Source organism: Dipodomys merriami, unplaced genomic scaffold, assembly GCF_024711535.1.
Source record: "Dipodomys merriami isolate MVZ:Mamm:240054 unplaced genomic scaffold, mDipMer1.0.p SCAF_70, whole genome shotgun sequence".
Lineage (NCBI taxonomy): Eukaryota > Metazoa > Chordata > Mammalia > Rodentia > Heteromyidae > Dipodomys > Dipodomys merriami.
Window position 1 is genome coordinate 555,591 of NW_027206291.1, and position 26,971 is coordinate 582,561.

Sequence of the window (26,971 nt, forward strand, 5' to 3'; positions counted from 1 at the left end):
TTACTTACATTTATAGCATTTCTCCATAATGGGCATTTTCAAGTGGAAATTAAAAATGATTCCCTGCTCAGTGATCATTGTTTCTGTTTTGTGTGCAATCTCCTGTGTTTATTTAAGGATATGGACAAAATGAAGGCTTTCCCACTCTGCTTACGTGGAAAAAGTTTCTCCCCACTGTGAGTTCTGGCTTTTTCTGCTTATGTGGTGCTGAGGAATCAAGCCCAGGGCTTCATGCATGCAAGGCAAGCGCTCTACTGCTGAGCCACTTTCCCAGCCCTTGCTGGGAGTTCTTTCATGTGGTCAGAAGGAGCTTTGGAGACTGAAGGCCTTCTCCCCCATGTGAATTTTTTCTTTTTTTTTGGTCAGTCGTGGGGCCTGAACTCTGGGCCTGGGCGCTGTCCCTCAGCTCTTCAGCTCTTGAGCCACAGTGCCACTTCCAGCTTTTTTTCTTTTTGCTAATGTGGTGCTGAGGAATTGAATCCAGGGCCTCGAGCATGCAAGGCAAGTGCTCTACCACTGAGCCACCTTCCCAGCCCCCATGTGAATTCTTATGTGGCCTTGGAAGCTGGTGGGATAGATGAACGCTTTGTCACACTCCTTGCACTCATAGGGCTTCTCTCCAGTGCGTGTTCTCTCGTGGATCTGAACATGATGAACAATTGAATGCTTTGCCACGCTGTGTACATATGTATGGCTTTTCGCCAGAGCGCCTCCTTTCATAGGTTCGAAATGCACTGAGGAACATAAAGGCTTTCCCACATTCCCCACGTTTGTGAGGTCCATCCCCAGTGTGGGTGATCACGTGTCTCCTGAAAGTTCTCCAGAGAAATGAAGGCTTTCTGTGCTGCTTGCATTCATAGGGTTTTTCTCCCGTGTGATTTCTCTCATGGATTTCCAAGCCAGGGGACAATTGAAAAGTCTTCGCACATTGTTGACATCCGTAGGGTTTCTCTCCGGTGTGGGTTAGCGCGTGGATTTGAATAGAACTGAGGCAGCTGAAGGCTTTCCCACATTCTCTGCATCCATAGGGCTTCTCTCCCTGGGGGCCCTTGCATGCACTGAAGGCTTTCCCACACTCCTGGCATTCATGGGGTGTCTCACCAGTATGAGTTGTTTTGTGGATCTGAACAGATGCAGAACCCTGGAAGGCTTTGCCACATTGTCGCCATCCATAAGGTTTCTCTCCGGTGGGAATTTGCTCATGGATGCATAGAAAACTGGGCCGAATGAAGGCCTTCCCACACGCCTCACACTTGTAAGGTGTGTCTCCACTGTGTGTGAGCATGTGGGTTGGCACGCTCGTGCAGGAGACAAAGGCTTTCCCACATTCTCCACATCCACAGGGTTTCTCTCCGGTGTGGGTTGGCACGTGGATTTGAATAGAACTGAGACAGCCGAAGGCTTTCCCACACTGCACACTCATAAGGCTTCTCCCCCGCGTGCATCCTTTGGTGAGAGCTGAGCGCCTTGCTGCAGCGCTCACAGCTGGGGCTTCGCCCGGCGTGCGCATGCTCGTGGGTCTGCCAGGGCCGCTGCTGCACAAACGCCTTCCCGCGCTGGCTGTGCTTGTAGGGCTTCTCCCGGTGTGGGCGCTCTCCTGTCTCTGAAAGGACTTGAGGAACTGAAGGCGGTCCCACACTCCTTACCTGTGTACGGCTTCTCTCCACACTTAACCCCTGAGATGATCAGGTCCAGGGTGAGATCTGACGGGCCTCCTAAGGGAAGAATGGAGCTTGAAGGCTTTCCCACAGCGGTGGCATTCACATGCTGTCCCTCCCATGCTGTCCTTGGTCACATCTGGGAGTTGACTGCCAGCGCCTCTGCCTCTTTAGTCTCTCTTGGGTACAGTGTTGTGGTAAAAAAAAAAAAATGAGACACGTTCCTAATGCTTGTTTATTATTTGACAAATTTGACAAATATTAGACATTCTTCTTAGAGCTCTTGTAAAGTGGTGTACACCTGTAATCCCAGCAGTAGTATTACGAGGTCCAGGCCAGCCTGGGCCTCACGGTGAACCTCTGTTGTAAACTAAATCTCTCCAAACAACCAATCAAAACCTGATTTGTTGTTGTTTCAGTCCTAGGGCTTGAACTGTTTTTTTTTTTTTTTTGTCAGTTGTGGGGCTTGAACTCTGGGCCTGGGTGCTGTCCCTCAGCTCTTCAGCTCAAGGTGAGCGCTCTACCACTTGAGCCACAGAGCCACAGTGCTACTTCCAGCTTTTTCTGTTTATGTGGTGCTGAGGAATCGAATCCAGGGCCTCATGCAAGCACTCTACCACTGAGCCACCTTCCCAGCCCTGAACTCAGCTTTGTCCTTTGTCGTCTTTGTGCTCAAGGCTCGCATTCTGCTACTTGAGCCACAGCATCACTTCTGGCTTTTTGCGAGTAATTTACTGGAGATAGAGTCTCAGGGATTTTCTTTCTTGGCTGGCTTTGTACCACGATTTTCAGATCTCAGCCTCTTGAGTAAGATTTCAGGCCAGAGCCATCAGCACCTAGTATGTGTGTGTGTGTGAGAATGTGTGTGTCCTCTCCTCAGATCCATGAGTTGCCAAACACTTACTGTTTTGGTTGCCATGAGTTACCCAAGATCCTCCTGCCTGAGCCCCTCAAGTGCTGGGTTACAGGTGTGCGCTACGATGTTGCCGTCACCTCATCTGCTTTTTGTGTCCGTCTATTCTTATCATTGTATGCAAGAAGCCAGGAAATCCAGTTTGTGATGAAATCTGCCTGACCACATTGTCTTGGGGTCATGGGAAATGCTGAAATTCTCCTGGCTGAATGAACTTTTCTTTTGTCGGTTGTGGGACTTGAACTCTGGGCCTTGAGGCGAGCTCTCCACGATTCTCCCGCCATCACAGGCATCTGGGGCCGCGGCCGGCCGGGTCCGGGTCGCCGCTCAGGGCCGGAATGGGACGGGAAGCGGGGTCCCGGCTACGGCCTCCGACCCGCGCCCACTGCACCCCGTGGCGCCTGAGGGGACGCGGAGAGGCCCGAGCCCGGAGCACGGCTCCCCACCAGAACCCTTCGGGGTCCCGCGTTCACCTGCCTGGTGACTTTCGGATGGGACGCCGCCTGGGTGGACCGTGGCTGAAGCCTAGAGTGATGTAACACGCGCCTTTGTGTAACTTGGCCACGCCCACGGTTCCCTTGGCGACAATGACACAATACGCACTATGGCGTACGTGGCCACGCCCTCCGTTCCCTAGGTGACCGTGAGGCCTCGGTTTCCATTGATTGACAGCTAATAAGATGCTGAGCAGGTCCGGCGCGGGTGGCTCCCGCCTGTCATCCTAGCTACTCAGGAGGATGAGATCTGAGGATCGTGGTTCAAAGCCAGCCCGGGCAGGAAAGTCTGTGAGACTCTTATCTCCTACGAACCACCAGAAAACTGGAAGTGGCGCTGTGGCTCAAGTGGTAGAACATTCGCCTTGAGCTGAAGAGCTGAGGGACAGCGCCCAGGCCCAGAGTTCAAGACCCACTAGACCAAAAAATAAATAAATGAAACATGCTGAGCAGAATCTGCTTCCATCCTCTTCCTGAGATGTTTCCTTTTCCCCGTCTGAGTATGAGACACCATTGTCTTCCCACAGCTTCTCGAGAACGTGAGAAGACATTTAGGCTTATTTTCTAGATGATGCCACTTCTCCATTCCCCCCCTTTCCCTCCGACAGTCACCTTGATGAAGCCCCAGTGGAGCAAGAGAATTTTCTTTGGTGCTGATTTTCATCTTGAACTCAGGACCTGGGTTCTGTCCCTGAGCCTTTTTTCCCCCTCAAGGCTGGTGCTCTGCCACTTGAGCCACATCTCCACTTCGGCAGGCTCTTTAGTGGTTAACTGGAGATGAGAATCTCATGCACTTTCCTGCCCAGGCTGTTTTTGAATATCCATCCTTGGATTTCAGCCTCTTGAGTCGCTAGGATTACAGACGTGAGCCCCACCAGCGCCAGCTTCATCATTTAGCTTTTCTATATATATATTTGGACACAGGATGTAGTGCAATATGCACATCAGGTCATCTTATCGGTAACTGTCACGGTCATTTGCAGAGTAAAGTGTCCTAAAAGGTAACAGTAATACCACCTAAAACCAGTATGATATTGCATGAATTTCCAGGGAAGACTTGAAAGAATTGTCCAAAATGAGCTGGTGCCGAGGAATGACATACATTCCCTGACAGTCAAATAGGCTTAATCGGAGTTAGCTACAGGACGGTGGCCACTAGCGGGGCTGCCTTCCCTGGATTGGCTCAGGTCACACTAAAGTCACCAGCAGTCCACCTATGCATGGCCTAGTTTCTAGGTCTCCAAGTGTATAGCAGCCTTAGATCGCCACCTAGTGTCAACGGTGCAGAATGAACTAGAGGCTCAAATAAGAGGACAGATAAAATACTCTGTGCAGGTTATATGGGTGTGTGTGTGTGGGGGGGGTTGTGGGGAGAAAGAGAAGGGCCTGAGCTTTTACTTTTCTTTCCAAATGTGCTTAATGCTAGAGCTCCACTACTTGAGCCACAACTCCATTTCCAGTTTGTTTGTTTTTGGTGCTTAGTCTTCCTGGGTGGCTTCTAACTGCGATTCTGAGAATCAGCCTTCTAAGTAGCTAGGATGATAGGTTTGAGCCACAGACGACTGATCTCTTCTCCTTTCTCTTCTGTTCTCTTCTCCCTTCCGCCCCAACTGAAGTAGGCATATCTCGAGTTTCGGGGGCCTAGGCCACACAGCCCGGGACAGGCCTTACGCCAGCCCTTCCCGTCGGTCCAGTGGAGCGGGGCCGGATTCACCATTCACCCTCCATTCACCGTGCATCCGTCATGGGTAACTCCAGGTGGAAAAGCCTCGAATGCTCACTCACCTGTGCTGTTCCCCGAGTTCGGTGGAAGCCGAGTCCCACCCAGAATCCTGAGTACAAGTTGTTCGACCGCGAATGTATCTGGGGGCTGAGCCCGAGGCTCCCCTTGGCGCCTCCTGCGGGCTACAGGACGGTTGCTCCGGCAACGGGGGCGGGCCCTAGCGGCTGTCCGTCAGGCCCCACCGGAAGTGGCTGTGGCTGCGTACCGGAAGGAGCGCGGAAGCGCCTCGTGGTTCCCACGGCCATTGTTGCGCATCTCGCCTGACGTCCGAACCGGAGGCGGCCGGGGTGGAGGTGGCCCGCCGTGAGCGCGGGTGCCGTGAGGGGGACGCGGGGCGGCCCGAAGACAAACGCGGTGCGTGTGGGCCTCGGCCCCCTCGGGCCCCCTCAGGTCTCTTCCGGTCCGGGGCGTCGCGGGCGCGGCCTGGCGCTGCCGGAGCCCCAGCGCCCGGGGCCCCCCGGGCTGTGTGGAGGACGGGGGGCGTCTCAGGCGGGGCCCCCCGGGCTGTGTGGAGGATGGGGGCGTCTCAGGCGGGGCTCGTGGGGTCCCCGGGCTGTGTGGAGGATGGGGGGCGTCTCAGGTGGGGTTCGTGGGGTCCCCGGGCTGTGTGGAGGATGGGGGGCGTCTCAGGTGGTTCGTGGGGTCCCCGGGCTGTGTGGAGGATGGGGGGCGTCTCAGGCGGGGCTCGTGGGGTCCCCGGGCTGTGTGGGAGGATGGGGGGGCGTCTCAGGCGGGGCTCGTGGGTGCCCGGGCTGTGTGGAGGATGGGGGGCGTCTCAGGTGGGGCTCGTGGGTGCCCGGGCTGTGTGGAGGATGGGGGGCGTCTCAGGCGGGGCCCCCCGGGCTGTGTGGAGGATGGGGGGCGTCTCAGGCGGGGCTGGTGGGGTCCCCGGGCTGTGTGGAGGATGGGGGGCGTCTCAGGCGGGGTTCGTGGGGTCCCCGGGCTGTGTGGGAGGATGGGGGGGCGTCTCAGGCGGGGCCCCCCGGGCTGTGTGGAGGATGGGGGCGTCTCAGGCGCGGCTCGTGGGGTCCCCGGGCTGTGTGGAGGATGGGGGGCGTCTCAGGCGGGGTTCGTGGGCCCCCCGGGCTGTGTGGAGGATGGGGGGCGTCTCAGGCGGGGTTCGTGGGGTCCCCGGGCTGTGTGGGAGGATGGGGGGGCGTCTCAGGCGGGGCCCCCCGGGCTGTGTGGAGGATGGGGGCGTCTCAGGCGGGGCTGGTGGGGTCCCCGGGCTGTGTGGAGGACGGGGGGCGTCTCAGGCGGGGCTCGTGGGGCCCCCCGGGCTGTGTGGAGGATGGGGGGCGTCTCAGGCGGGGCTCGTGGGGTCCCCGGGCTGTGTGGAGGATGGGGGGCGTCTCAGGAGGGGCTCGTGGGGCCCCCCCGGGCTGTGTGGAGGATGGGGGGCGTCTCAGGTGGTTCGTGGGGTCCCCGGGCTGTGTGGAGGATGGGGGGCGTCTCAGGTGGTTCGTGGGGTCCCCGGGCTGTGTGGAGGATGGGGGGCGTCTCAGGTGGTTCGTGGGGCCCCCCCGGGCTGTGTGGAGGATGGGGGGCGTCTCAGGAGGGGTTCGTGGGGTCCCCGGGCTGTGTGGAGGATGGGGGGCGTCTCAGGCGGGGCTCGTGGGGTCCCTGGGCTGTGTGGAGGATGGGGGGCGTCTCAGGTGGTTCGTGGGGTCCCCCCGGGCTGTGTGGAGGATGGGGGGCGTCTCAGGTGGTTCGTGGGGTCCCCGGGCTGTGTGGAGGATGGGGGGCGTCTCAGGCGGGGTTCGTGGGGTCCCCGGGCTGTGTGGAGGATGGGGGGCGTCTCAGGTGGCTCGTGGGGTCCCCCAGCTGTGTGGGAGGATGGGGGGCATCTCAGGCGGGGTTCGTGGGGTCCCCGGGCTGTGTGGAGGATGGGGGGCGTCTCAGGCGGGGTTCGTGGGGTCCCCGGGCTGTTTGGAGGATGGGGGGCGTCTCAGGAGGGGCTCGTGGGGTCCCCGGGCTGTGTGGAGGATCGGGGGCGTCTCAGGAGGGGTTCGTGGGGCCCCCCCGGGCTGTGTGGAGGATGGGGGGCGTCTCAGGCGGGGCTCGTGGGGTCCCCGGGCTGTGTGGAGGATGGGGGGCGTCTCAGGTGATTCGTGGGGTCCCCGGGCTGTGTGGAGGATGGGGGGCGTCTCAGGCGGGGTTCGTGGGGTCCCCGGGCTGTGTGGAGGATGGGGGGCGTCTCAGGCGGGGCTCGTGGGGTCCCCGGGCTGTGTGGAGGATGGGGGGCGTCTCAGGCGGGGTTCGTGGGGTCCCCGGGCTGTGTGGAGGATGGGGGGCGTCTCAGGCGGGGCTCGTGGGGTCCCCGGGCTGTGTGGAGGATGGGGGGCGTCTCAGGTGGGGTTCGTGGGGTCCCCGGGCTGTGTGGAGGATGGGGGGCGTCTCAGGTGATTCGTGGGGTCCCCGGGCTGTGTGGAGGATGGGGGGCGTCTCAGGTGGGGCTCGTGGGGTCCCCGGGCTGTGTGGAGGATGGGGGGCGTCTCAGGCGGGGTTCGTGGGGTCCCCGGGCTGTTCGTTTTCCCCTCACGATTCATATTTTCGGGAGGTGCGGTGTGGGGTGTGACCCTGGCCCAGCCTCTCCCCGTCTGCCGCGGCTTCTTCTTGTATTGGCTCTTTTGACACGGTGAAATAGCGCAACTTCCCCGGACCCGTGCGACTCAACCCGTAATCGACAAAAGGAGTCACCCACACTCAATAGGGCTAGGAATCAATGGCCACGGTGTCCGACCTCCACTATACCAAGACAGTGAAGAAGAGCAATAAACTCAAATAGCTCAGGGTATTTAAAGGCAAGATCCATGGGGGAAGGAAGTCATTATACTAACCGAGGCCATAAGTGACAAGGCAAAGTCCTTAACCCACATTTTCCCATCAGAGAAGCAAGGTAGTGAAAATGGCAATGACAGTCTCTATAAGCAAAGCGATGTCTCGAAGCAAAAACCACATTGCAAATTTTTTTTTTTTGTCGGTTGTGGGGGCTGAAATCTGGGCCTGGGCGCTGTCCCTCAGCTCTTCAGCTCAAGGCAAGCACCTCACCACTTGAGCCACAGTGCCACTTCTGGCTTTTTTCTGGTTATGGGGTGCTAAGGATCGAAACCAGGGCCACATGCATACGAGGCGAGCACACTACCACTGAGCCACCCTCCCAACCCTTCCAAATTTCTTATCACAACTAAAAATCAAACCACCTTCCAGGTTTTCTGGCCCTTTCTGAGTTTCACTTTTATTTACCAAATTCTAGTAACTTGGTGTTTAACGCACTAATTTATTTCAAGCATTTATCTTTGGAATTTTTCCTTTTAATGATTATCCTGGAGTTTTTCTCTACAGGGAGATCCTGTCTTCCAAGCGTGGCCCTATTTTTACTTTGCAAATTTCAGTAAATGCTAGACTGCAGTTTGCCCCATTCCTAGGTTCTGTACCTGTTTCTCAGGTTACTTGGGACTTGTTTGTTCCAGTTACATTTCATTCTTCCTGGGTCTAATTAACACTGTTTAATTTAACATGGTTCTTTTTTTTTTTTTTTTGTCGGTCCTGGGGCTTGAACTCTGGGCCTGGGCGCTGTCCCTCAGCTCTTCAGCTCAAGGCGAGCTCTCTACCACTTGAGCTACAGCGCCACTTCCGGTTTTCTGGTGGTTTATTGGAGATAGGAGTCTCACAGTCTCTCCTGCCCGGGCCAGCTTTGAACCACGATCTTCAGATCTCAGCCTCCTGAGTAGGTAGGATTACAGGCGTGAGCCACCAGCGCCCGGCTTAACATGGTTCTTACAAGCGTCTCCCCAGGTATCCCAGGCTGGCCTTGAACTTGAAATCCCTTACGTGAAGGTGCCCAGCATGCAAGGCTCCCTTCAGTCTCCTTTCTATGATGGAAAATGAATTGCTGTTTCTTCAGACCTTCCCCCATCTCTAGTCTGTGGTCTCCAGCTTGTTTTCCTCATTTCATCTTTGGACTATATTCCCAAGGATGGTCCCAAATGGTCTCCCAATCTACATTGTTCCATTGTTCTGAGTTATTATATGTCCTTGTGCTTTAGAGTCTAGGCAGGAAATGGCAGAGCTATCAAGGTTGTAGCTTGAACTCTTGTTCTGGTCGCTGTCCCTGAGTTCCTTTTGCTCAAAGCTGGTGCTCTGCCACTTGAACCACAGCTCCACTTCCAGCTTTTTCTGTGGTGATTAATTGGGATAAGAGTCTCATAGAGTTCTCCACCTGGGCTGGTTTCCAACCATGATCCTCAGATCTCAGTGGCTTGAGTAGCTAGAATTACAGATGTGAACCACTGATTCTCAGCTCTTTGTGTCTCTTTGGAGACACAATTTCATGTGCTTTTCTAGGTTTTGGCTGGCCTCAAGACTGCAATTCTGAGTCAAGTCTTTTGAGTGGCTAGGATTACAGGCATGTGCCACTGGTGCCCAGCTATGTTATGAAATTTTAAAACAGGGAAAGAGAACAAATAAGCACAACTTTAAATTGAATTACATGAGCAAAATTTCACCAGAAATATATACTTCAATGTAACAAGATGTTTAAAATTTGTCAAATAGTACTGAGTTTGGGAACAGTACTAAGAAACAGCGCATATGCATGTTGCTGTTTTGGTAATATCTCTGTGGAAACCATGTTTCAGTATCATCGATCCATTTACTTTCAGTCTTAATATGAACAAGAAGTTTTCTGATGGAATAAAAGCAAATGAATGTACAGTGTGTGGGAATTGTTTTCATGTGTCATTCATCCTTTAATAGGCAGACCTTTTCTCTTAACTCTTGCTAGCCAGATGACTATGAGGAATATGGAGAAAGCTATATAGATACAAACAATGTGGGAAAACCTTCATTACTCTCACATAAGCACCCTGCAATGTAAATGGACCTTATTAATGTAAGGTGTATTTGAAAGCTTCTGAATTTCCCAGTTCATTTCAAATAGGTTAACAAACAAAATGACATTGCAGAAAAGTCCTGTGAATGCAGACAAAATGAAAAGGTCCTTGCTTGTCTTAGTTCCTTTCAAATACGTGGCAGAGAGGCAGGGAAGGTAGCTCAGTGGTAGAGTGCTTGCCTTGCATGCATGAGGCCGTGGGTTCGATTCCTCAGCACCACATGAGCAGAAAAAAAGCTAGAAGTGGCACTGTGGCTCAAGTGGTAGAGCCCCTGCCTTGAGCTGAAGAGCTGAGGGGCAGGGCCCACGCCCAGAGTTCAGACCTCACAGCTGACAAAAAAACCGAAACAAAAAAAGTGGCAGAACCTACATGGTAGAAAAATGTTCTCACTGTAAACATTGTGGAAAAGCTTGCTTCCAGGGATGCCTGGAAGGCATGAAAGAACTCTATGGAAGGAAAGCCCTATGGACATAAACTGATAATGCCTTGAGATCTCTCAGTTACCTTCTGGTCTGTGACATCATAGTGAAGAAAAGTGCTATGAATGAAAACAATGATAGGAAAAAACACTACACTGGAGAAACACTAATATGAGCAAAGTAAGAAAGCCTTCAAAGGTCTCAGATACCTTCAAGTGCAGAAAGGAACACATAGTGAAAAGAAGTTCTTATGTATATAAACTGGTGAAACAGTTAAAACAATTTACTTCAGTCACAAGAAGCTCATTGGAACAAACACCCTATGTGTGCAAGTGATGTGGGAAAGTCTTCAGTCTCTGTTACCTTCAAGGACATGAAAGAACTCAAAGCAAAACCCTGGGAATGTGAACAAGGTGCAAAGTCCTTCATTTATCCTTGTCTTTTCAAATGCATGAAGAATCATACTGATAAGCAATGTGATAAATTCAGACTCTACACCTTCCTTCAATGACTTGAAACTATTCACATCGGAGAGAAACCTTATGAATGTAAATATTGTGGGAAAGTCTTCAGGCATCACGGTTCCATTGGCGTACATGAAAGAATTCTAGCTGGAGAAAAGCCCCATACATGTAAACAATGTAGGAAGCCTTCAGTGGCCACAGTTTGCTTGGAAGACAGGAAAAGTCATGCTGGAGAAATTCTGTGAACATAATGATCAATCCTTTCAAGTCCATATGTATTATGTGTACTTAAAAAATATGAAACATATATGAGGTTAGCAAATCATGATTAAAAAAGGACAAATGGAAATAAAATCCCTACTATGATTGAAAAACTATTATACATCTACCAACTCACTACAAAACAGCCTGAAAGTTCAGTATATTGCCATAGGAAATTGAAAAGTATATATATAGATATATATCTATATATATCTACCAAGTCAGTGCTTGAATTCTGAAGGCCATAGTAGAGAGAGACTACAGAAATACTATCAGCATAGCAGAAGGCAAATGTATAAATAGAAATGTTCACCTAGCTTACAAATCATAATCAGCATATTTGAAGAACGAAAATTGTTTTTTGTTGGTCTGGGGGCTTGAACTTGAGCCCAGAATACTGTCCTTGAGGGTGCCACCCCCTCCCCCCCAAGTGGCTCACACCTGTAATCCTGGCTACTCAGGAGGCTTAGCTCTGAGGATCATGATTTGGAGCCAGTAAAAGCAAAGATAGTCCATGAGACACTTCCACAAAAGCTCAAGGACAGCCAGGGGCCAGTGGCTCACGCCTGTCATCCCAGCTACTCAGGAGGCTGAGATCTGAGGATCATGGTTCAAAGCCAGCCTGGACAGGAAATTCTGAGAGACTCATCTCCAAGTGGCACTGTGGAAGTGGTAGAGCGCTAGCCTTGAGCTGAAGAGCTGGGGGACAATGCCCCAGCCCCAGAGTTCAAGCTCCACAACCAACAACAACAAAAATGAGGGGAGGGAGCAGGTTTTGAAGACTAGGCATGGGTATGAGGATGAGGAGGTGGCTATATCCACCTAGTGTCTGATGCATGGAAACACCATCGTGAGACCTGTCTTTATGTTCAGTTAACATGAGAGGAATGTCCTTGGAAGTGAATCTTTTTGGTCACAGCATCGTGGGGAGTAGAAGAGGCTTCAGTGCAGGGTGTGGCTGTGGATGAGGCTTTAGCCCGGGTGAGTTGGGTGGCAGTGGTCAGCTGTGTGCTGTGCTGGTTGAACAGCAGCAGGCACAGGACACCTGGGATTCTGCAAGGACAACGCTAGCCATGCTCCCCGTGATGCCCTTACACTGCCAACACAATGCATGTCTTCTCTGGCCTTCATTTTTATTTAAAAGTTTTGCACTGGTACTGGGGCTTGAACTCAGGGCCTGGTGCTCTTGCTTAGCTTTTTTGCTCAAGGCTGGCACTCTACCCCTTGAGTCAGCTCCACATCTGGATTTTGGTGGTTCATTAAAGATAAGAGTCTCATGGATTTTTCTTCCCTGGTCTGGCTTTGAACTGCAATCCTCAGATCTCAGCCTCCTGAGTAGCTGAGATTACAGGTGTGAGCCGCTGCTGCCTAGCTTTTCAGGATGGATTTCTTGAAACACCACAAAGTCTTCATTTTCCCTCTTAATGGCTCCAAGAGCAGCCACTCAGATTTTCCAGGAGACAGGTTGTAAGGTCTTTTTAGTTAGCCTAGAAAGAAAATATTTGAGTAAATGATATCTAAGACCATAAAATGATAGGTGACTAGAGAATGCTAACTTACAAGTTCCCTTTAAAAACAAGAAAAGAAAGATGAAATGTATCAGGTTGATTGTACTCAGGTCAAAAAGCTCACTTTGTGATTTAATTGGTTAATTTGCTTTGTTATAATACTTTCAGGATTGAGGCGGGGTCAGCAGTGTGGGGTTGTAACTCCTAGTCTAGGGGCCTGGTTCAATTATTGGAGGTGTGGCCTGAGCACCAGGGGCTTATCTAAGGTGTCAGGGGCGTGGCCAAAGTGTTAGAGCCCCTGGGTAAGTCTTACCTAGCAAACATCAGACTCAGCACATTAGGACCAACACTAGATGGTGTAGGTTGTGCTTTATCACTTGAGCCACACCTTCAGACTTTTTGCTTATTTATTTGCTTTTTTTTTTGTGGGTCCTGGGTCTTGAACTCTGGGCCTGGGTGCTGCCCCTCAGCTCTTCAGCTCAAGGCAAACACTCTACCATTTGAGCCACACCACCACTTGTGGCTTTTTCTCCTTATGTGATACTGAGGAATCGAACCCAGGGCCTCATGTATGCAAGGCCAGCACTCTTCCGCTGAGCCACCTTCCCAGCCCCTGTTTATTTGCTTTTTAAAGTCTGTTTTTCCAGATAGGGTCTTGTATTTTATTTCCATGGTTGGTCTCAGACCACGATCCTCCTATCTTCTCCAGAATAGTTGAAATCACAGGTGCACACCACTATGCCTGCCTTCGTTTTTTTTTTTTTTTGTTTTCTGTTTTGTTTTTTTTAATTATTGGGCTGGGAAGGTGGCTCAGTGATAAAGTGCTTGACTTGCATGCATGAGGCCCTGGGTTCAATTCCTCAGCACTACATAGGCAGAAAAAGCCAGAAGTGGCACTGTGACTCAAGTGGTAGAGCGCTAGCCTTGAGCTGAAGAGCTGAGGGACAGCGCCCAGGCCCAGAGTTCAGGCCCCACGACTGACCAACAACAACTAAATGTTATTTATTTTGTGGTACTGGGGTTTGAACTCAAGGTTTTGGGCTCTACTCCACACCCCAGGCCTGGCTTGATTTTTGAGATCCCATCTCACTAACTTTTGCCTAGGTTGGCCTTGAACTGTGATCTTCCTGTCTGCCTCCCAAGTATCTAGTGTTACAGGGGAGGAACACCAGCTGGGGTGCAGATTAATCTCTTTGGAACTTAAATTTAGTTTAAACTTAGTGTAAAAAGTTACATACAGTATTGGGATAATATGAAATTTTGATATATTTCTATATAGTAAAAACTTCCAAAATTTTTCAAGCTTGCTTGCTTCTTCCCTCTCACCCTTCCTTCTTCCCTTCCCTTGTTTTCCTTTTTTTCTTTTTCTTTGTGTCATTGCTGGGGCTTGAACCCAGGGCCACACACTTGCCTAGCTTTTTTTTGCTTGTGGCTGGCACTCTACCCTCTGAGCCACACCTCCACCTCCCACCTTTTTGGTGGGCCTTTTTTTTTTTTTTAAAATTTAATATCCTTGGGCATGCTGAAGCTAATATGTAGGATACTAAGGGTTGACCCTATTTCTATTTCTTCTTCTTTTTTTTTTTTTTTTGTCGGTTGTGGGGCTTGAACTCTGGGCCTGGGCGCTGTCCCTCATCTCTTCAGCTCAAGGCCAGCGCTCTACCACTTGAGCCACAGCGCCACTTCCGGTTTTCTGGTGGTTTATTGGAGATAGGAGTCTCACGGTCTTTCCTGCCCGGGCTGGCTTTGAACCGCGATCCTCAGATCTCAGCCTCCTGAGTAGCTAGGATTACAGGCGTGAGCCACCAGCGCCCGGCTCTATTTCTTCTTTTATGGTCGTGGGGCTTGAACTCTGGGCCTGGGCGCTGTCCCTCAGCTCTTCAGCTCAAGGCGAGCGCTCTACCACTTGAGCCACAGCGCCACTTCCTTTTTGGTGGTTCTTTGGGGATGAAATGTCTCAAGGACTTTCCTGCCCGGGCTGACTCGGGGCCTTGATCCTCAGATCTCAGCCTCCTGAGAAGCTGGGATGACAGGCGTGAGCCCTGGCCCGGCTGTGTGGTTATTATTTCGGTTGGAGATAGGTCGTGCGTTACGCTTGGGCCGCTGTTCATGCTTTCTCCTGTGACTGGAGAGGGCGGCTCTCGGCCATTGGGTGGATGGAATCTCTTGAACTTCTGTTTGTCTGGTTTCCCCGAGCCCACGGCTCATCGGCCCCTGCCAAGCGCTCGGGCGCAGGTCTGGACCGGCGCGGATCAGCCCACTGCGGACGGGCTGGGCCGCGGCCGGTCAGCCAGCGGGGCGCTGGGCCGCTCACCGGGGCGGGCCGGGCGGCCTCGGGCGCCGCCTGGCTGGACAGGGTGTGCGACGCGGGTTCCTCTGCCTTCTTCCCGGTCCATCGGAACCATCTGCGGTATTGATCCCGGACCTGTGGGGGGAGCGAGCTGTAGGCGCGCTGGGGGACGGGCGGGGAGGGGAGGGGGCGAGGGGGGAGGGGAGGGGAGGGGTGGGGGCACCTGCTGGCTGAGCAGGCAGTAGACCAGGAAGAGGAAGACGCCCTGCAGGCTGTTGGCGATGGTGAACAGGTACGCCAGGACCCGCGCCGCCGCGCCCACCTGCAGGACGCCCAGGAGCCACGTGCAGCCCAGGATAAAGAGCTGGGCGACTCCTTTAAATGCCAGCATCCTGGGACAGGGAGACAGAGCAGAGACAGAGAGACGAGCGCCGTGATACCACCAGAACAAACGCTCGGTTGTTGTTCTGGCTGCCCTCCTCTGGCTGACTGCTCAGGCTGAGCTGGGAGGGTCACTGTCATGACGTTTCACACTGTGAGTCTCTTTCCTGGGGGGACACCTGTGGACCTGTGAGGACGCTGACGCGTGATAAAGTTCTCAAGATTTCATGCGTGCCTGTGGCTCGTGCCTGTCACCCTAAGCTACTCAGAAGGCTGAGATCTGAGGATCGTAGTTCAAAGCCAGCCTGAGCAAGAAAGTCAGTGAGACCCTTATCTCTAACACCACGCGTGCACACACACACACACACACACACACATACAGACACACACAGACACAGAGACACACACACACAGAAGAGATACACGTGCTTAAAAGGGCTGGAAGCATGGCTCAAGTGGTAGAGTACCAGCAACAAGCATGAGGCCCTGAGTTTAAACCCTTATACCATGAAAATATAAAAACAAAAGGAGAGAGCAAGACCAGATCCTTGCATTCATAAAGGTGACAGTGCATTCAAACAGTGAATCACTAAACATTGACATGCGAACTATGGGAGGGTCTGATGTGGGTTAGGATTTCTTCTTTCTGGTGGGAGGAATGGTTGGCTGGAATGGCACATGTAGGCTGGGGGGTGGGGTGGGAGGTGGAGTCACAAGCTGGGTTCAGAGATGGACAGTACATTTTGGGGGTGTTAGCACCCTGCTGAATGCTAGTGGGATCATGAAGGGTTTTTTTTTTTTTTTTTGCTTGTGGAGCTTGAATTCAGGGCCTGAGCACTGTCCCTGAGCTCTTCCGCTCAAGGCTGGCACTCCTTTGAATCACAGCTCCGCTTCTGGTTTATTAATGGTTCATTGGAGATAAGAGTCTCATGGGGAGTTTCCTGCCGGGGCTGGCTTTGAACTGAGATCCTCATATCAGCCTCCCGAGTAGCAGGATGACAGGTGTGAAGTCACCAGTGCCCGGCACATTTGTTAACTTCGTATCCAGTCAGAGAAGGGACACCAGGGCCACACAGTGGGTTTGGCTTTGGGGAGCACACGCGTGCGGGTCATCTCACCTGGTGTCCCGGAGGGTGGACACGTCACGGCTGAGGGTGGAGAGCCTGCTCTTCACCGCCCACAGGGTCAGCAGAAAGCACACCATGTTGATCTTGAGGAGACCAGGGGAGCGCCGTGAATGCCCCTTCTGTTTCTTTGTGGGCTGGGGGTGAACCCCAGGACCTCACCTACACCCCAGCCCCACCCCAGCCCCACAGGAGTGGAAGTTGAGCAATTTGATCTCCTGTCAGGCCACCCAATACTCATGGCAAATGGCAGTCTTCCATCTCTAGTGGAAGCATCAGAATCTGGAAGTTTCAGGAACACAACCCAACCCCGGGGCCAGCCTGAGGCATTCCCGCTCCCTGGGTGTTCGTAGCGCCCTGCCCAGATGGGTATCAGGAGGTCTGAGGAGTCACTCACAGAGATGATGGTGCAGACCGGGCCGAGGAAAGCCCACACGAAGCCCTTCTCTGTGTTCAGCCAGCAGCTGACAGAGACACAACCAACAGTGCAGATAAAACCTTCTTCCTTCTTCACTTCCTTTTTCTTTTCCCTTCCTTCCTTTATTTTTATATTATTATGATGATGATAATTATTATTTGCCAGTCCTGGGGCTTGAACTCACCGCCTGGGCACTGTCCCTGAGCTGCTTTTGCTCAAGGCTAGCACTCTACCACTTGAGCCACAGCGCCACTTCTGGCTTTTTCTGTATCTGTGGTGCTGAGGAATGGAACCCAGGGCTTCATGCATGCTAGGCAAGCATTCTACCACTGCGCCACCTTCCCAGCCCCTCCTTCATTTTAAACTTCCTTTCTCATCCCTCCTTTTCTCCCCTCCCTCCTTCCCTCCTTCTCTCCCCTTTCCCTTCCTCTCCTTCATTTTTTCCTCCCTCCTTCCATCCTTTTTTCCCTTCCTTCCCTCTTTCATTCCTTTCCCTTACCTTCCCTCCCTCTTCCTCTTCTCCTCCCTCCTTCCTTTTCCCTCCCTCCCTTCCTTCCCTTCCTTCCTCAATACTAGTGTGTCTCTTCTGTGACTTTCTGTAAAGACCTAATGGGGAAGAAAGTACACGTGGTTTATGTCCCACACATGTCACCTCTGCGAGGACTCAGTGAACCATCAAGCAGAGGTGACATCTCTCTTGGATGTCATACTTAGTTTGAGATGGCAAATAAGTCAATGGTCCTGAGATAAACATGGCCAAAGTAGAACACAGACATGTAACTCTGTGTGTGTGCGTGTGCGTGCAGTCCTGGTGCTTGAACTCAGGGCCTGGGCACTGTCCCTGAGCTGCTTTTCCTCAAGACTAGCCCTCTACCACTTGAGCCACAGCATCACTTCTGACGTTTTGGTGGATCATTGGGGCTAAGGGTCTCACTGGATTTTCCTACTCAGGCCGGCTTTAAACCACAGCCCTCAGCCCTCAGTCTCCTGAGTAGCCGGGACTACAGGCTGGGTCACCTGTGCGCAGCTCCACTGCATCTTTGCTGCACGGAATTCATCCCTACGAGCAGAATCCCTGTTTGCCCGCCAAGCTCTGGAGTAAATGCGCGGCATCCGCGTTGGTTCCGCGCGGCCGGAAGGGCTGGGGCGGGCGGTGGCGGCGCTCACCGGGCAGGCGTGCCGTAGAGCCGAGGCCGGGCCGCCGCGGCCGCGGCCACCGCGACGGCGGGGAGCCCGTAGCCCGCGGGGAGCACGAGCGCTCGGAAGCCTCTGCTCCTGGCGGAGGAGTGCGGCACCGTCAGGTGGCGGGCGGCGAGGAGCAGGTGCAGCGCCTCCAGCAGCATCCAGGTGAAGGCCGCCAGGTAGAGGTAGTGCAGGGCGCCGGCGATGACGGCGCAGAGCACCTGCGGGGGGGGGGGGGGAGAAGACACCCAGAGAACCTTGCAGGGCCCAGCGTGACCCACTGCAGACCCCCCCCGCCCTTCCCAGAGACCCTTGCAGGGCCCAGCGTGACCCACTGCAGACCCCCCCCCCGCCCTTCCCCTCCTGTGCCCAGACTGGGGGTTGGGCTCAGAGTTCTGCCGTGCTGGGCAGGTGCTGGGCAGGTGCGCTACGACTCGAGCCTCACCTCTAACCCACTCCGCTCTAGCTACGTGTGGAACACCTTTTTCTCACTGTTTTAAGGCTGGCCCCGCCCAGACTGCGATCCTCCTGTGTGTGCTGCCCATCAAAGCTGCGTTACAGGCGCGCACCACCCTGCGTGCCCAGCCTCCTCTGCTGAAGTGGGGTTCTACGGACTTTCCCCCGTTTATCTGGGCTGACCTGGAATCACAGTCCCACCAAACTCTGCCCCCCGAGTGTCCAGGATCAGTGTGAGCCGCCATGCCGGTCTACTTTCTCAGTGCCGCTTCATTTCACAGTCCAAGGCGGCAGCCTGGCTCCGGGCGCCCCTGGGCGGGGCAGGGGCTGGGGGCCGAGGGGCACGGTGGGTACCTTGGGCTCGGTGCGGTGGATGGCGGTGAGGAAGAGGAGGTGGGCGAGGAAGAGGCAGATGGAGAGCTGCAGGTGCAGGGTGGTGCTGAGGTTGCGGATGGCCCTGCACAGGAGGAAGGTGAGGGCCGCCAGGAGGAGGCAGAGCAGGGAGAGGCCGAGCCCCACTTGGGTGATGAGGGCCAGGGCGGGGTCGGCCTCCTGGGGGGGGCGGAGCAGAGGCGGTGGTCACTGCCTCCGCTTGGGGTCAGTGACCGCCCCCCACACCCAGACCCATTAGTATTTGGCTTAGCACGTTATAGAAAGAAGGGCCCAGGGAAATTTGTGAACTTGATGGCTAAGTGTGACCAGGCTTGGAGTTTTAGATTACAAGAGATTCTTACTCATATTTTGCTGCAGTGAGCATTCAACACAGGGCCTGGTGCTCCTCCTAGGCAGCTGGTCTACCACCTTGGCCACGCCCCCCCAAATCATGCCCACACAGGTCCACGCCCCCTATCACAGAGCCACGCCCACCTACTGTGGAGCCCTGCCCCTTCCTCCAGCCTCACCCTCACCAGGAGCCCCGCCCCACGTCACGAGCCCCGCCCCTGCCATGAGCCCCGCCCCACATCATGAGCCCCGCCCCTGCCAAGAGCCCCGCCCCTGCCATGAGCCACACCCCTGCCATGAGCCACGCCCCACATCACGAGCCCCGCCCCTGCCATGAGCCACACCCCTGCCATGAGCCCCGCCCCTGCCATGAGCCCCGCCCCTGCCATGAGCCAGGTCCCCAGCTCATTTTTGCATTGGTTAGAATTTTTTAAAAAATAATTTCATTGTTACTATGAATGTGGGGTGCAGAGGGGCTACCATTTTAGAAGCCAGGTAATGAGTGCATTTCCTTTTCTGGAATGATGTCACCCCTTCCATTACTTTCCAGCCAATTTCCCCCTCCCGTCCCTGCTCACAAGTTACATGGGTGCATTGGTTGTTTTCAAGGTCGGGTCTGCTAGGCAATCATCCTATCTGTGCTTCTCTGGGACACTGGGCATGACAGGCACACGCCCCTGTCTGTGCCCCACTATTTTGGTTCCACTTTTGCCAGGAAAACAGGCAAGGTGTGTGCCACTGAGCTCAACCATTGGTTGAGATGAAGCCTCATAACATCTTGCCTGGGCTAGCCTCGAACTGCCACCGTGGCTACCTGATTCCTCCCAGGGAAACAGAATGACAGGTTTGAGCCACTGCACCCAGCCTCGATTTTAAGTGTTACTTTTTTCTTTTTTTCTTTGCCAGTCCTGGGCTTGAACTCAGGGCCAGGGCACTGTCCCTGAGCTTTTGTGCTCAAGGCTGGCGCTCTAGCCCTTGAGCTACAGCTCCACGTCTGCCTTTTGGTGGTTCATTGGAGAAAAGAACTTCAAGGCCTTTCCTGCTAGGCTGGCTTTGAACCATGATCCTCAGATCTCAGCCTCCTGAGCATCCAGCAGCGCGCGCGGCTCCTCCCTGCGCACTCGTTTCACTTCCACAGCTCCCTGGGTGCCGGTCTGCCGGCGACAGCGGAGGCTGCGCATGGTCTCACCTGCCTGCCATCGTGGGCCATGAGCACGGCAAAGCTGCTCAGGTGGGAGCAGCTGCAGGTGGTGCTGGAGTCTCCGGTGTCCACCGTCTCGCAGCCCGCGGTGACCCAGTGTCCATACTCACCCCGGCCACCGAGCCAGGACACGCAGAGCACCCCACGCCGCGGCCCAGCGCTCACCGGCTGCAGGGACAGGACAGGGGCGAGAGACACGGGCTCAGAGATGAAGGCCCAGGCTGGCCTGGGAAGGGCTGGCTCTTGGGGTGGGGGGACCCCAAAGCCAAGATGCACAACCAGGGTGTGTCCTGAACTCAGGCTCTTCCCTGCCCATCGCCCGTCCACCGGAGCTCACACGGTGGGAGAAGGTGAAGGTCACCGGGGAGCTGAGGTTCTGCGTGTCCCGGTGGCTCAGGAAGGCTGTGATGACATCGGAGAGCAGGACTGGTGTCAGGTGTGGGCCCCAGTTTGTCTCAGCAGTTGCCTCCTGTGCTGGCTCCAGGACCAGCGGAGCCTCAGCCAGCAGCTTGTCCATCTTGGGAATGGAGATGAGACCCACCATGGCGGGGCCTGTGGGCCAAACGCAAGGATGAGCTCGGGGTGCCTCCTCCTCAGATGGACCCTTCCTCCCGTGGCCTCACCCCTCTCCCATGCTCCATTAAAATTTTGTGTGCTGGTACTGGGGTTTAAACTCATTGCCTGGGCGCTGTCCCTGAGCATTGTGTGTGTGTGTGTGTGTGTGTGTGTGTGTGTGCGTGCGCGCGCGCGCGCTTGTGCTCAAGGCTAGCGCTCTATCACTTGAGCCACAGCTCCACTTCTGGCTTTTTGCTAGTTATTGGAAATAAGAATCTTGGGCTTTCCTTCACAGGCTGGCTTTGAATCATATTCTTCAGATCTCAGCCTTCTGAGTGGCTGAGATTATAGGCATGAGCCACTGCACCTGGCTTTTAACTCTCTTTTTTTGTAGGTCATGGGGCTTGAACTCAGGGCCTGGGCTCTGTCCCTGAGCTCTTTTGCCTAAGGCTAGTGCTCTACTATTTTGAGACACAGCTTCACTTCTCATTTTTCAGTGGTTACTTGGAGATAAGAGTCTAGCAGTATTTCCTGTCAGAGCTGAATGAATCAGCTCTCCACTTCCTGAGTGGCTAGGATTACAGGCTTAAGCCACTGTCTCCCGGCTTAACTCTGTTTTTATATGACATCTTTTCCTACCAGGAGGCCTCAGTGCCATGGATACCATGCTGGCCATTACCTGGGTGACCGGGTTTCTGGGCCAGATCCCAGGTCAGCTGCATCTTTGTCTGATTCTGACTCAAGGTGACTTGCCTGTCACCTGGAACCTGCAACTCCAAGGTCAGTTCTGTGAAGATGGAAATAACACAAGCAGAGTTAGATGAGGACAAATATGTGCATGCATGTGTATACATAATGCAGATATATGATGCATATAAAGTATAATATATGTATGATGTTATATATAATGTACAGAACAATAGTATAGTCACAGAACAATAGTACAAATATTGTGTATAATGTAGGTGAGATTGTCATTTGCAAAGGCTTAAAATAATAATAGCAATTGCACAGCAAGGGTTTGACAATCTCAGGTGCAACAGACAAATTCCTCAGGACACACACACTTCCAGAACTGACACAGGAGAAAACAGAAATGTTAAAAAGACTGCTCAGACTGATCATGCCTGTAACCCCAGCTACTCAGGAAGTTGGGATCTGAGGATCTGAGGATCTGAAGTTGGAAGCCAGCTTGGGCAGGAAAATCTGTGAGATTTTTATCTCCAATTATCCGCCAAAAAGCTGGAAGTCTGTGACTGTGCCCAGGCTCTGAGTTCAAGTCTCACAACTGTGTGTGTGCACACACACACTGACCTGAATCCTTTCTAACTTTATTTCTTCACAAAAGACAGCAGGAGGGAAAAGTATTTTAACGATTCTACAAGATGTCACAAGAGCACTAATTCATGTAAACTTAATCATGCAGCCGGGTGCTGGTGGCAGAGAACAGGAGGATCATAATTTGAGGCCACCTCAGACAAGAAGTTTGTGAGGTTGTAAGAACTGTCCCAGAGAAACCCAGATTCTCAATAGAAAAAGCTGAGCCTGTCATCCTAGTTATGGTGACAAACACATAATAGGAGGATCACAGTCCAGGCAAAAAGTGAGAAGCTACTGCAGAATAAAAGGGCTGGGATCATGGCTTACTGGGAGAGCACCTGTGAGCTTAGAGCTCTGAGTTCAGCCAGGCGCCAGTGGCTCACGCCTGTCATCCCAGCTACTCAGGAGGCTGAGATCTGAGGATCATGGCTCAAAGCCAGCCTGGGCAAGGAAGTCTGTAAGACTCTTATCTTCAATTAACCACTCAGAAAACCAGAAGTGGCGCTGTGGCTCAAGTGGTAGAGCGCTCGCCTTGAGCTGAAGAGCTGAGGGACAGCGCCCAGGCCCAGAGGTCAAGCCCCACGACCAAACAACATCATCAACAACAAAACCTTAATCATGCACCAAAACCTTCAACAAACATCCTGCATTTGTTAGAGAGACTTGAGGGCCGTCAGGCACTTGTCTGTGGTGGGGGTGGGGCCCGCACCTGTGCCTGCAGGACCGAGGAAGGTGAGTGACCCCTCCGGCAGGGTCTGGCCCAGGCCTCTCAGTGTGTTTTCCAGGTCCAGGAGCAGCTGAGTGGCCACACAGTGCTGCTGTGAGCGAGGCAGGGTCTGCAGGTCCCCAGGGGTCTCCAGCAGCTCATCCAGACTCCCCAGGACGCTCTGGAGGATGGAGGGCAGAGGCAACGTGACCACAGGCCAGAGAGACGGCATGGAGAAGCTAAACCACCCGGCCACGGGTCCAGAGGCCCGAAGATAATCCAGAGCGGATGGAAGCTGTGCCCAGGTTGAGAGCAAGAGAGAAACTAGTGAGTGCACTTGGTGTATGTGCGTGTGTGTGTCTGTCTGTCCTTCCACAGGCGGCAGGACCCCGCCGCCCCGCGGCCTCTTCTCTGTCAGATCGCAGCTGCCCTGGCCTTCCCCGCGCCCCGCTCACCTGGATGGCGTCCACTGTGTCCCGGGCTGTGTGTGGCTGGAAGTCTCTGGTCAGATTCTGCATCTCCTCCAAGAAGGCGGCCAGAGCCTGGGGGGCAGAGGGGGCGCTCAGAGCCCGGCCCGCGCGGGGTGCGTGGGGCGGCCGAGGGGCCTCACCCCACCCCGGCCCCGCTGCGCCCCTCACCGGGCTGTGGATTCCGGGGGGCGCCGTCCAGGCGGGGAAGACGACCTCTGCGAGGACAGAACGGGTCTCGGTGGGCGGGGCGCTGGGAGCGGGCGGGGCGGGGCGGGGAGCGGGCGGGGCGGGGTGGGCGGGGCGGGGAGCGGGCGGGGCGGGGTGGGCGGGGCGGGGAGCGGGCGGGGCGGGGAGCGGGCGGGGCGGGGAGCGGGCGGGGAGCGGGCGGGGCGGGGAGCGGGCGGAGCGGGGTGGGCGGGGCGGGGAGCGGGCGGGGCGGTGCTGGGGAGCGGGCGGGGCGGGGCGGGGTGCGGGCGGGGCGGGGAGAGGGCGGGGCGGGGGCGGGGCTCAGGCACCTGCGCACGCAGTCTTCCCTGGCAGCGGCCGCCAGCCCGGGGGGCAGCGGCACCTGTAGGACCCCACGGTGTTGACGCAGACGGCGGAGCTGTGGCACTGGTGCTGTCCGGAGCGGCACTCGTCCACGTCTGCGGAGACAGGAACGGCTCAGACCCCGTCCCCGCCCCGCGGGAATTCCAGGTGGTCAGCCAAAGCGCCGGAGGACGCGGGGCTCGGGCGGGCGCCGGTGCGCGTGCGCCGGGCCGTGGGGCGTCTGGAATCGCGTCCCATGTCAGTCATCAGCGGACTGGGACTCCAGGTCCAGCCAGGGCGCACGGGGCGTGGCCAGGCGGGCGCCGCAAAGCGAGGGGCGTGGCCAGCCGTGGACTCTCCAGCCGTGGGCGTGGCTAAGCGTGGGCGGGAAAGTCAGAGGCGTGATGAAGAGGGGCGTGGCAAAGTGTAGGTGAGCCTAACAGTGGGCGTGGCCAGACAGTGGTATCTAGCCAGTGGGTGTGGCCATTCAGGGTGTGGCTAAGCGGTGGGCGTGGCCCGTTCCCGTCCCTGGGAGTGGTGGAGTCTGCAAGCTGCGGACCTTCACACTGGGTGTGAATTTGACCAGGGAAGGTTGCCCAGATGAAGAACGGCCTCCATCCGCGTCGGCAGCCGCACTCGTACCCGCCGGCTTTGTTGAGACAAAGTGTGGAGCTGTGGCAGCTGTGGTGGCCGGAGGTGCATTCGTTCACGTCTGAGGACAAGGCGTGAGAGTCAGAGCCTGCCCGACCCTCTGGCACCGCCGCAGCCAGGCAGTCTGCCTCTCTCAGCCTCAACGGTGCCCACCTGGTCTACAGACTAAGAACCCCGGGGCGTGGCCGGCGGTGGGGCGTGGCCGGCGGTGGGGGTGTGGCCTGGTGACGGCCGCAGCTCATTGGCTGAGGTGTGAGTCATCATGACTCATTAGCTGGAGCGCTTGCCTCCCTCGCACAAGGCCCCAGCGTTCACCCTCAACTCCCTCGCACAAAAGGGGCCAAACAAAGCAAAAGACATTGTGCCTTCCAGACAGGTGGTCCAAGATGGAGCCACGCCCCACCACGTAGCTCCGCCCCTCCAACCACGCCCACTGAAACCACGCCCACTACCCAGGCGCCCAGCACTAGCCAAGCTCTACCAGCTTAATACTGTAGTTTTAAGATCTTGACAAGATAGGTGTTTTCTCCATTATTTCTGTCTCTGTCTCTCAGCACACCATCCAAGGATCTTTTTTTTTTTTTTTTTGGGTCCGGTCATGGGGCCTGGGCCCTGTCCCTCGGCTCTTCAGCTCAAGGCTAGCGCTCTACCACTTGAGCCACAGCGCCACTTCCGGCTTTTTTCTTTTTGCTTATGTGGTGCTGAGGAATCGAACCCAGGGCCTTGAGCATGCAAGGCAAGCGCTCTACCACTGAGCCACCTTCCCAGCCCCATCCAAGGATCTTAACACATCTCACATGTCCACGGTGTTTTCAGAGGGTGGGGTCCTGCCTGCAACTGGTCCCGTTTGCTCCTGACCTTGGCACCGCCTTGCAGCTAGACGTTTGTGCACAGGTGCGCGCGCACCTGTCCAGCCCGGCTCAAGCTCTAGGCGTTTTTACAACCATTCCTTGGTGATGGGGAGGAGGGTGGGGGTCTCACCTTGACACGTGTTCTCACTCTCGTTCCTGAATATTTTGTCCCCAGACTCGAGTGCATATCCTGGGCTGCACACGCAGTAATAGCTCCCTTCTGTGTTCTCGCAGTCTGCAAACTTCCCACAGTATGTCCTCAAAGGTGGTGCACACTCGTTGATGTCTGCAACACACAGGCCAAAGGTGTGAGTTCTCTCAGGAAGGAGACTCCCCCATCCCCAACCTGACCCCCCAGCACTGGGGCTGATCTTGCTTTTGAAAGAATCTTGGGCTGCGCTCTGAAGCCGGGCTGCACCGGGAGCAGGCCATTCCTGAAGGCTGATCAGTCAGCTCTGCCCTGAATTCTCAGGGTGACACGCAGGATTTAGGCACAGTGGACAGTGACAGGGTAGGGGATGGGCTGGAGGCTCAGCACCTCCCTCTCCTAGTCCGAGGGCAGATGGACGCACAGACTCCTGGCCACCCAGGTCCTTTCTCCACAGGAAGCCGTGCACATTGATTTCTTGTTTCTCCCCTTCTTTTCTCTCCTTCAGTGATGGACCCCAACTGTGACCCATGTCCCCCACTCTCATAGGACTAGACCCCCCCAGTGTGCCCAGCACCCCAGGCCTCTGTACCGTCACAGCTGCCGTCAGGGCTGGTGATGAGCTCCTCGACTGAACTGAATCCCGCATCACAGCGGCAGGTGTCGGCACTGAGACACTTGGAGTTCGGAGGACACCACCTGGCACAGTCTGAGGCAGGGACGGGGACCAGGTGAGGAGCCAGGGCAGGGGCGGGGCCAGCGCCATCCCGGGGGAGGGCCCAGGGGAGGGGGGAAGAGGGGGCGGCCCTGTGTCCTCCCTGGGCTGAGGGGTGCGGGGAGGACGCTGCCCCCAGCCTCCAGGTGGGGACCCAGTGCTCCCTGCACTCACCTCCTGCCTCCTGGGCTGCAGCTCCGCACAGACTCAGCACCGTGCACAGCACTGCAACGGAGCGGGGGAGGGGTCGGGGTGGCTTTGAGGGGTGGGGGTGCCGACCACGCTCCGAGGCTTGCATTATGTCAGCTCCAGGGTTTGTCCCATGGGCGCCTCTGCGAGCCCATGGCCACGGCACTCTTGGGGTCCCTTCAGGACAGGGACAGGGGGCCTGGCCACCCCATCCTCATTCTGCGCCACGGGCAAGGAGCAGGGTGATGCCATCTCCTTCCTGTGCCAGGGCAGGAGCAGCCCGGGCCAGGCAGTGCCTGGTCTTCAGGGAAGAACAGAGGCCCTGGACCGGGCATTTCCTCAAATTGCCACCAGCCCAGCTCCCCGTGCCTTCAGACCGCAGAGGGGAAGTTGCCATGATGGGCTGCGGAGGGGCTGTGCCCCTCTGTTCCTGATGCTGGGCCTGGGGGTGGTTGGCCCCTGCCCAGGGCAGGTCCTGTCTAGTCTCCATTCAACAGAGAGATGCAGGAAAGGGGCTGAGCAGGTGAGAAAACAGAGAGATAGACAGAGACAGAGACAGACAGACAGACAGACGGAGTAGGAGCACAGAAGGATGGGTACACTCTATAGGCACCTGGGACTTCTCCTTACCACCTCACATACTTCTTGCCTGATGTGGCCTCAAATTA

General features: G+C 55.2%; 1 protein-coding gene and 1 pseudogene across 1 annotated transcript; both read right to left on the reverse strand.

Moving 5' to 3' along the window:
• Window positions 1-510: 510 nt before the first annotated feature.
• On the reverse strand, window positions 511-7,727 carry LOC138817564 (zinc finger protein 791-like; annotated as a pseudogene).
• Window positions 7,728-11,720: 3,993 nt separating this feature from the next.
• LOC138817565 (adhesion G protein-coupled receptor E2-like) lies at window positions 11,721-26,412 on the reverse strand. Its single transcript, XM_070008026.1, has 17 exons — window positions 26,289-26,412; window positions 25,992-26,108; window positions 25,382-25,537; window positions 23,737-23,865; window positions 23,390-23,436; window positions 23,216-23,293; window positions 22,755-22,932; window positions 21,405-21,512; window positions 20,508-20,722; window positions 20,159-20,338; window positions 18,601-18,798; window positions 17,776-18,011; window positions 16,588-16,654; window positions 16,185-16,276; window positions 14,909-15,077; window positions 14,710-14,820; window positions 11,721-12,374 (listed from the first exon to the last, which is right to left on the reverse strand). Exons 1-17 carry the CDS (start codon window positions 26,410-26,412, stop codon window positions 12,366-12,368), a joined length of 2,214 nt encoding a protein of 737 aa, XP_069864127.1. The 3' UTR covers window positions 11,721-12,365.
• Window positions 26,413-26,971: the final 559 nt, after the last annotated feature.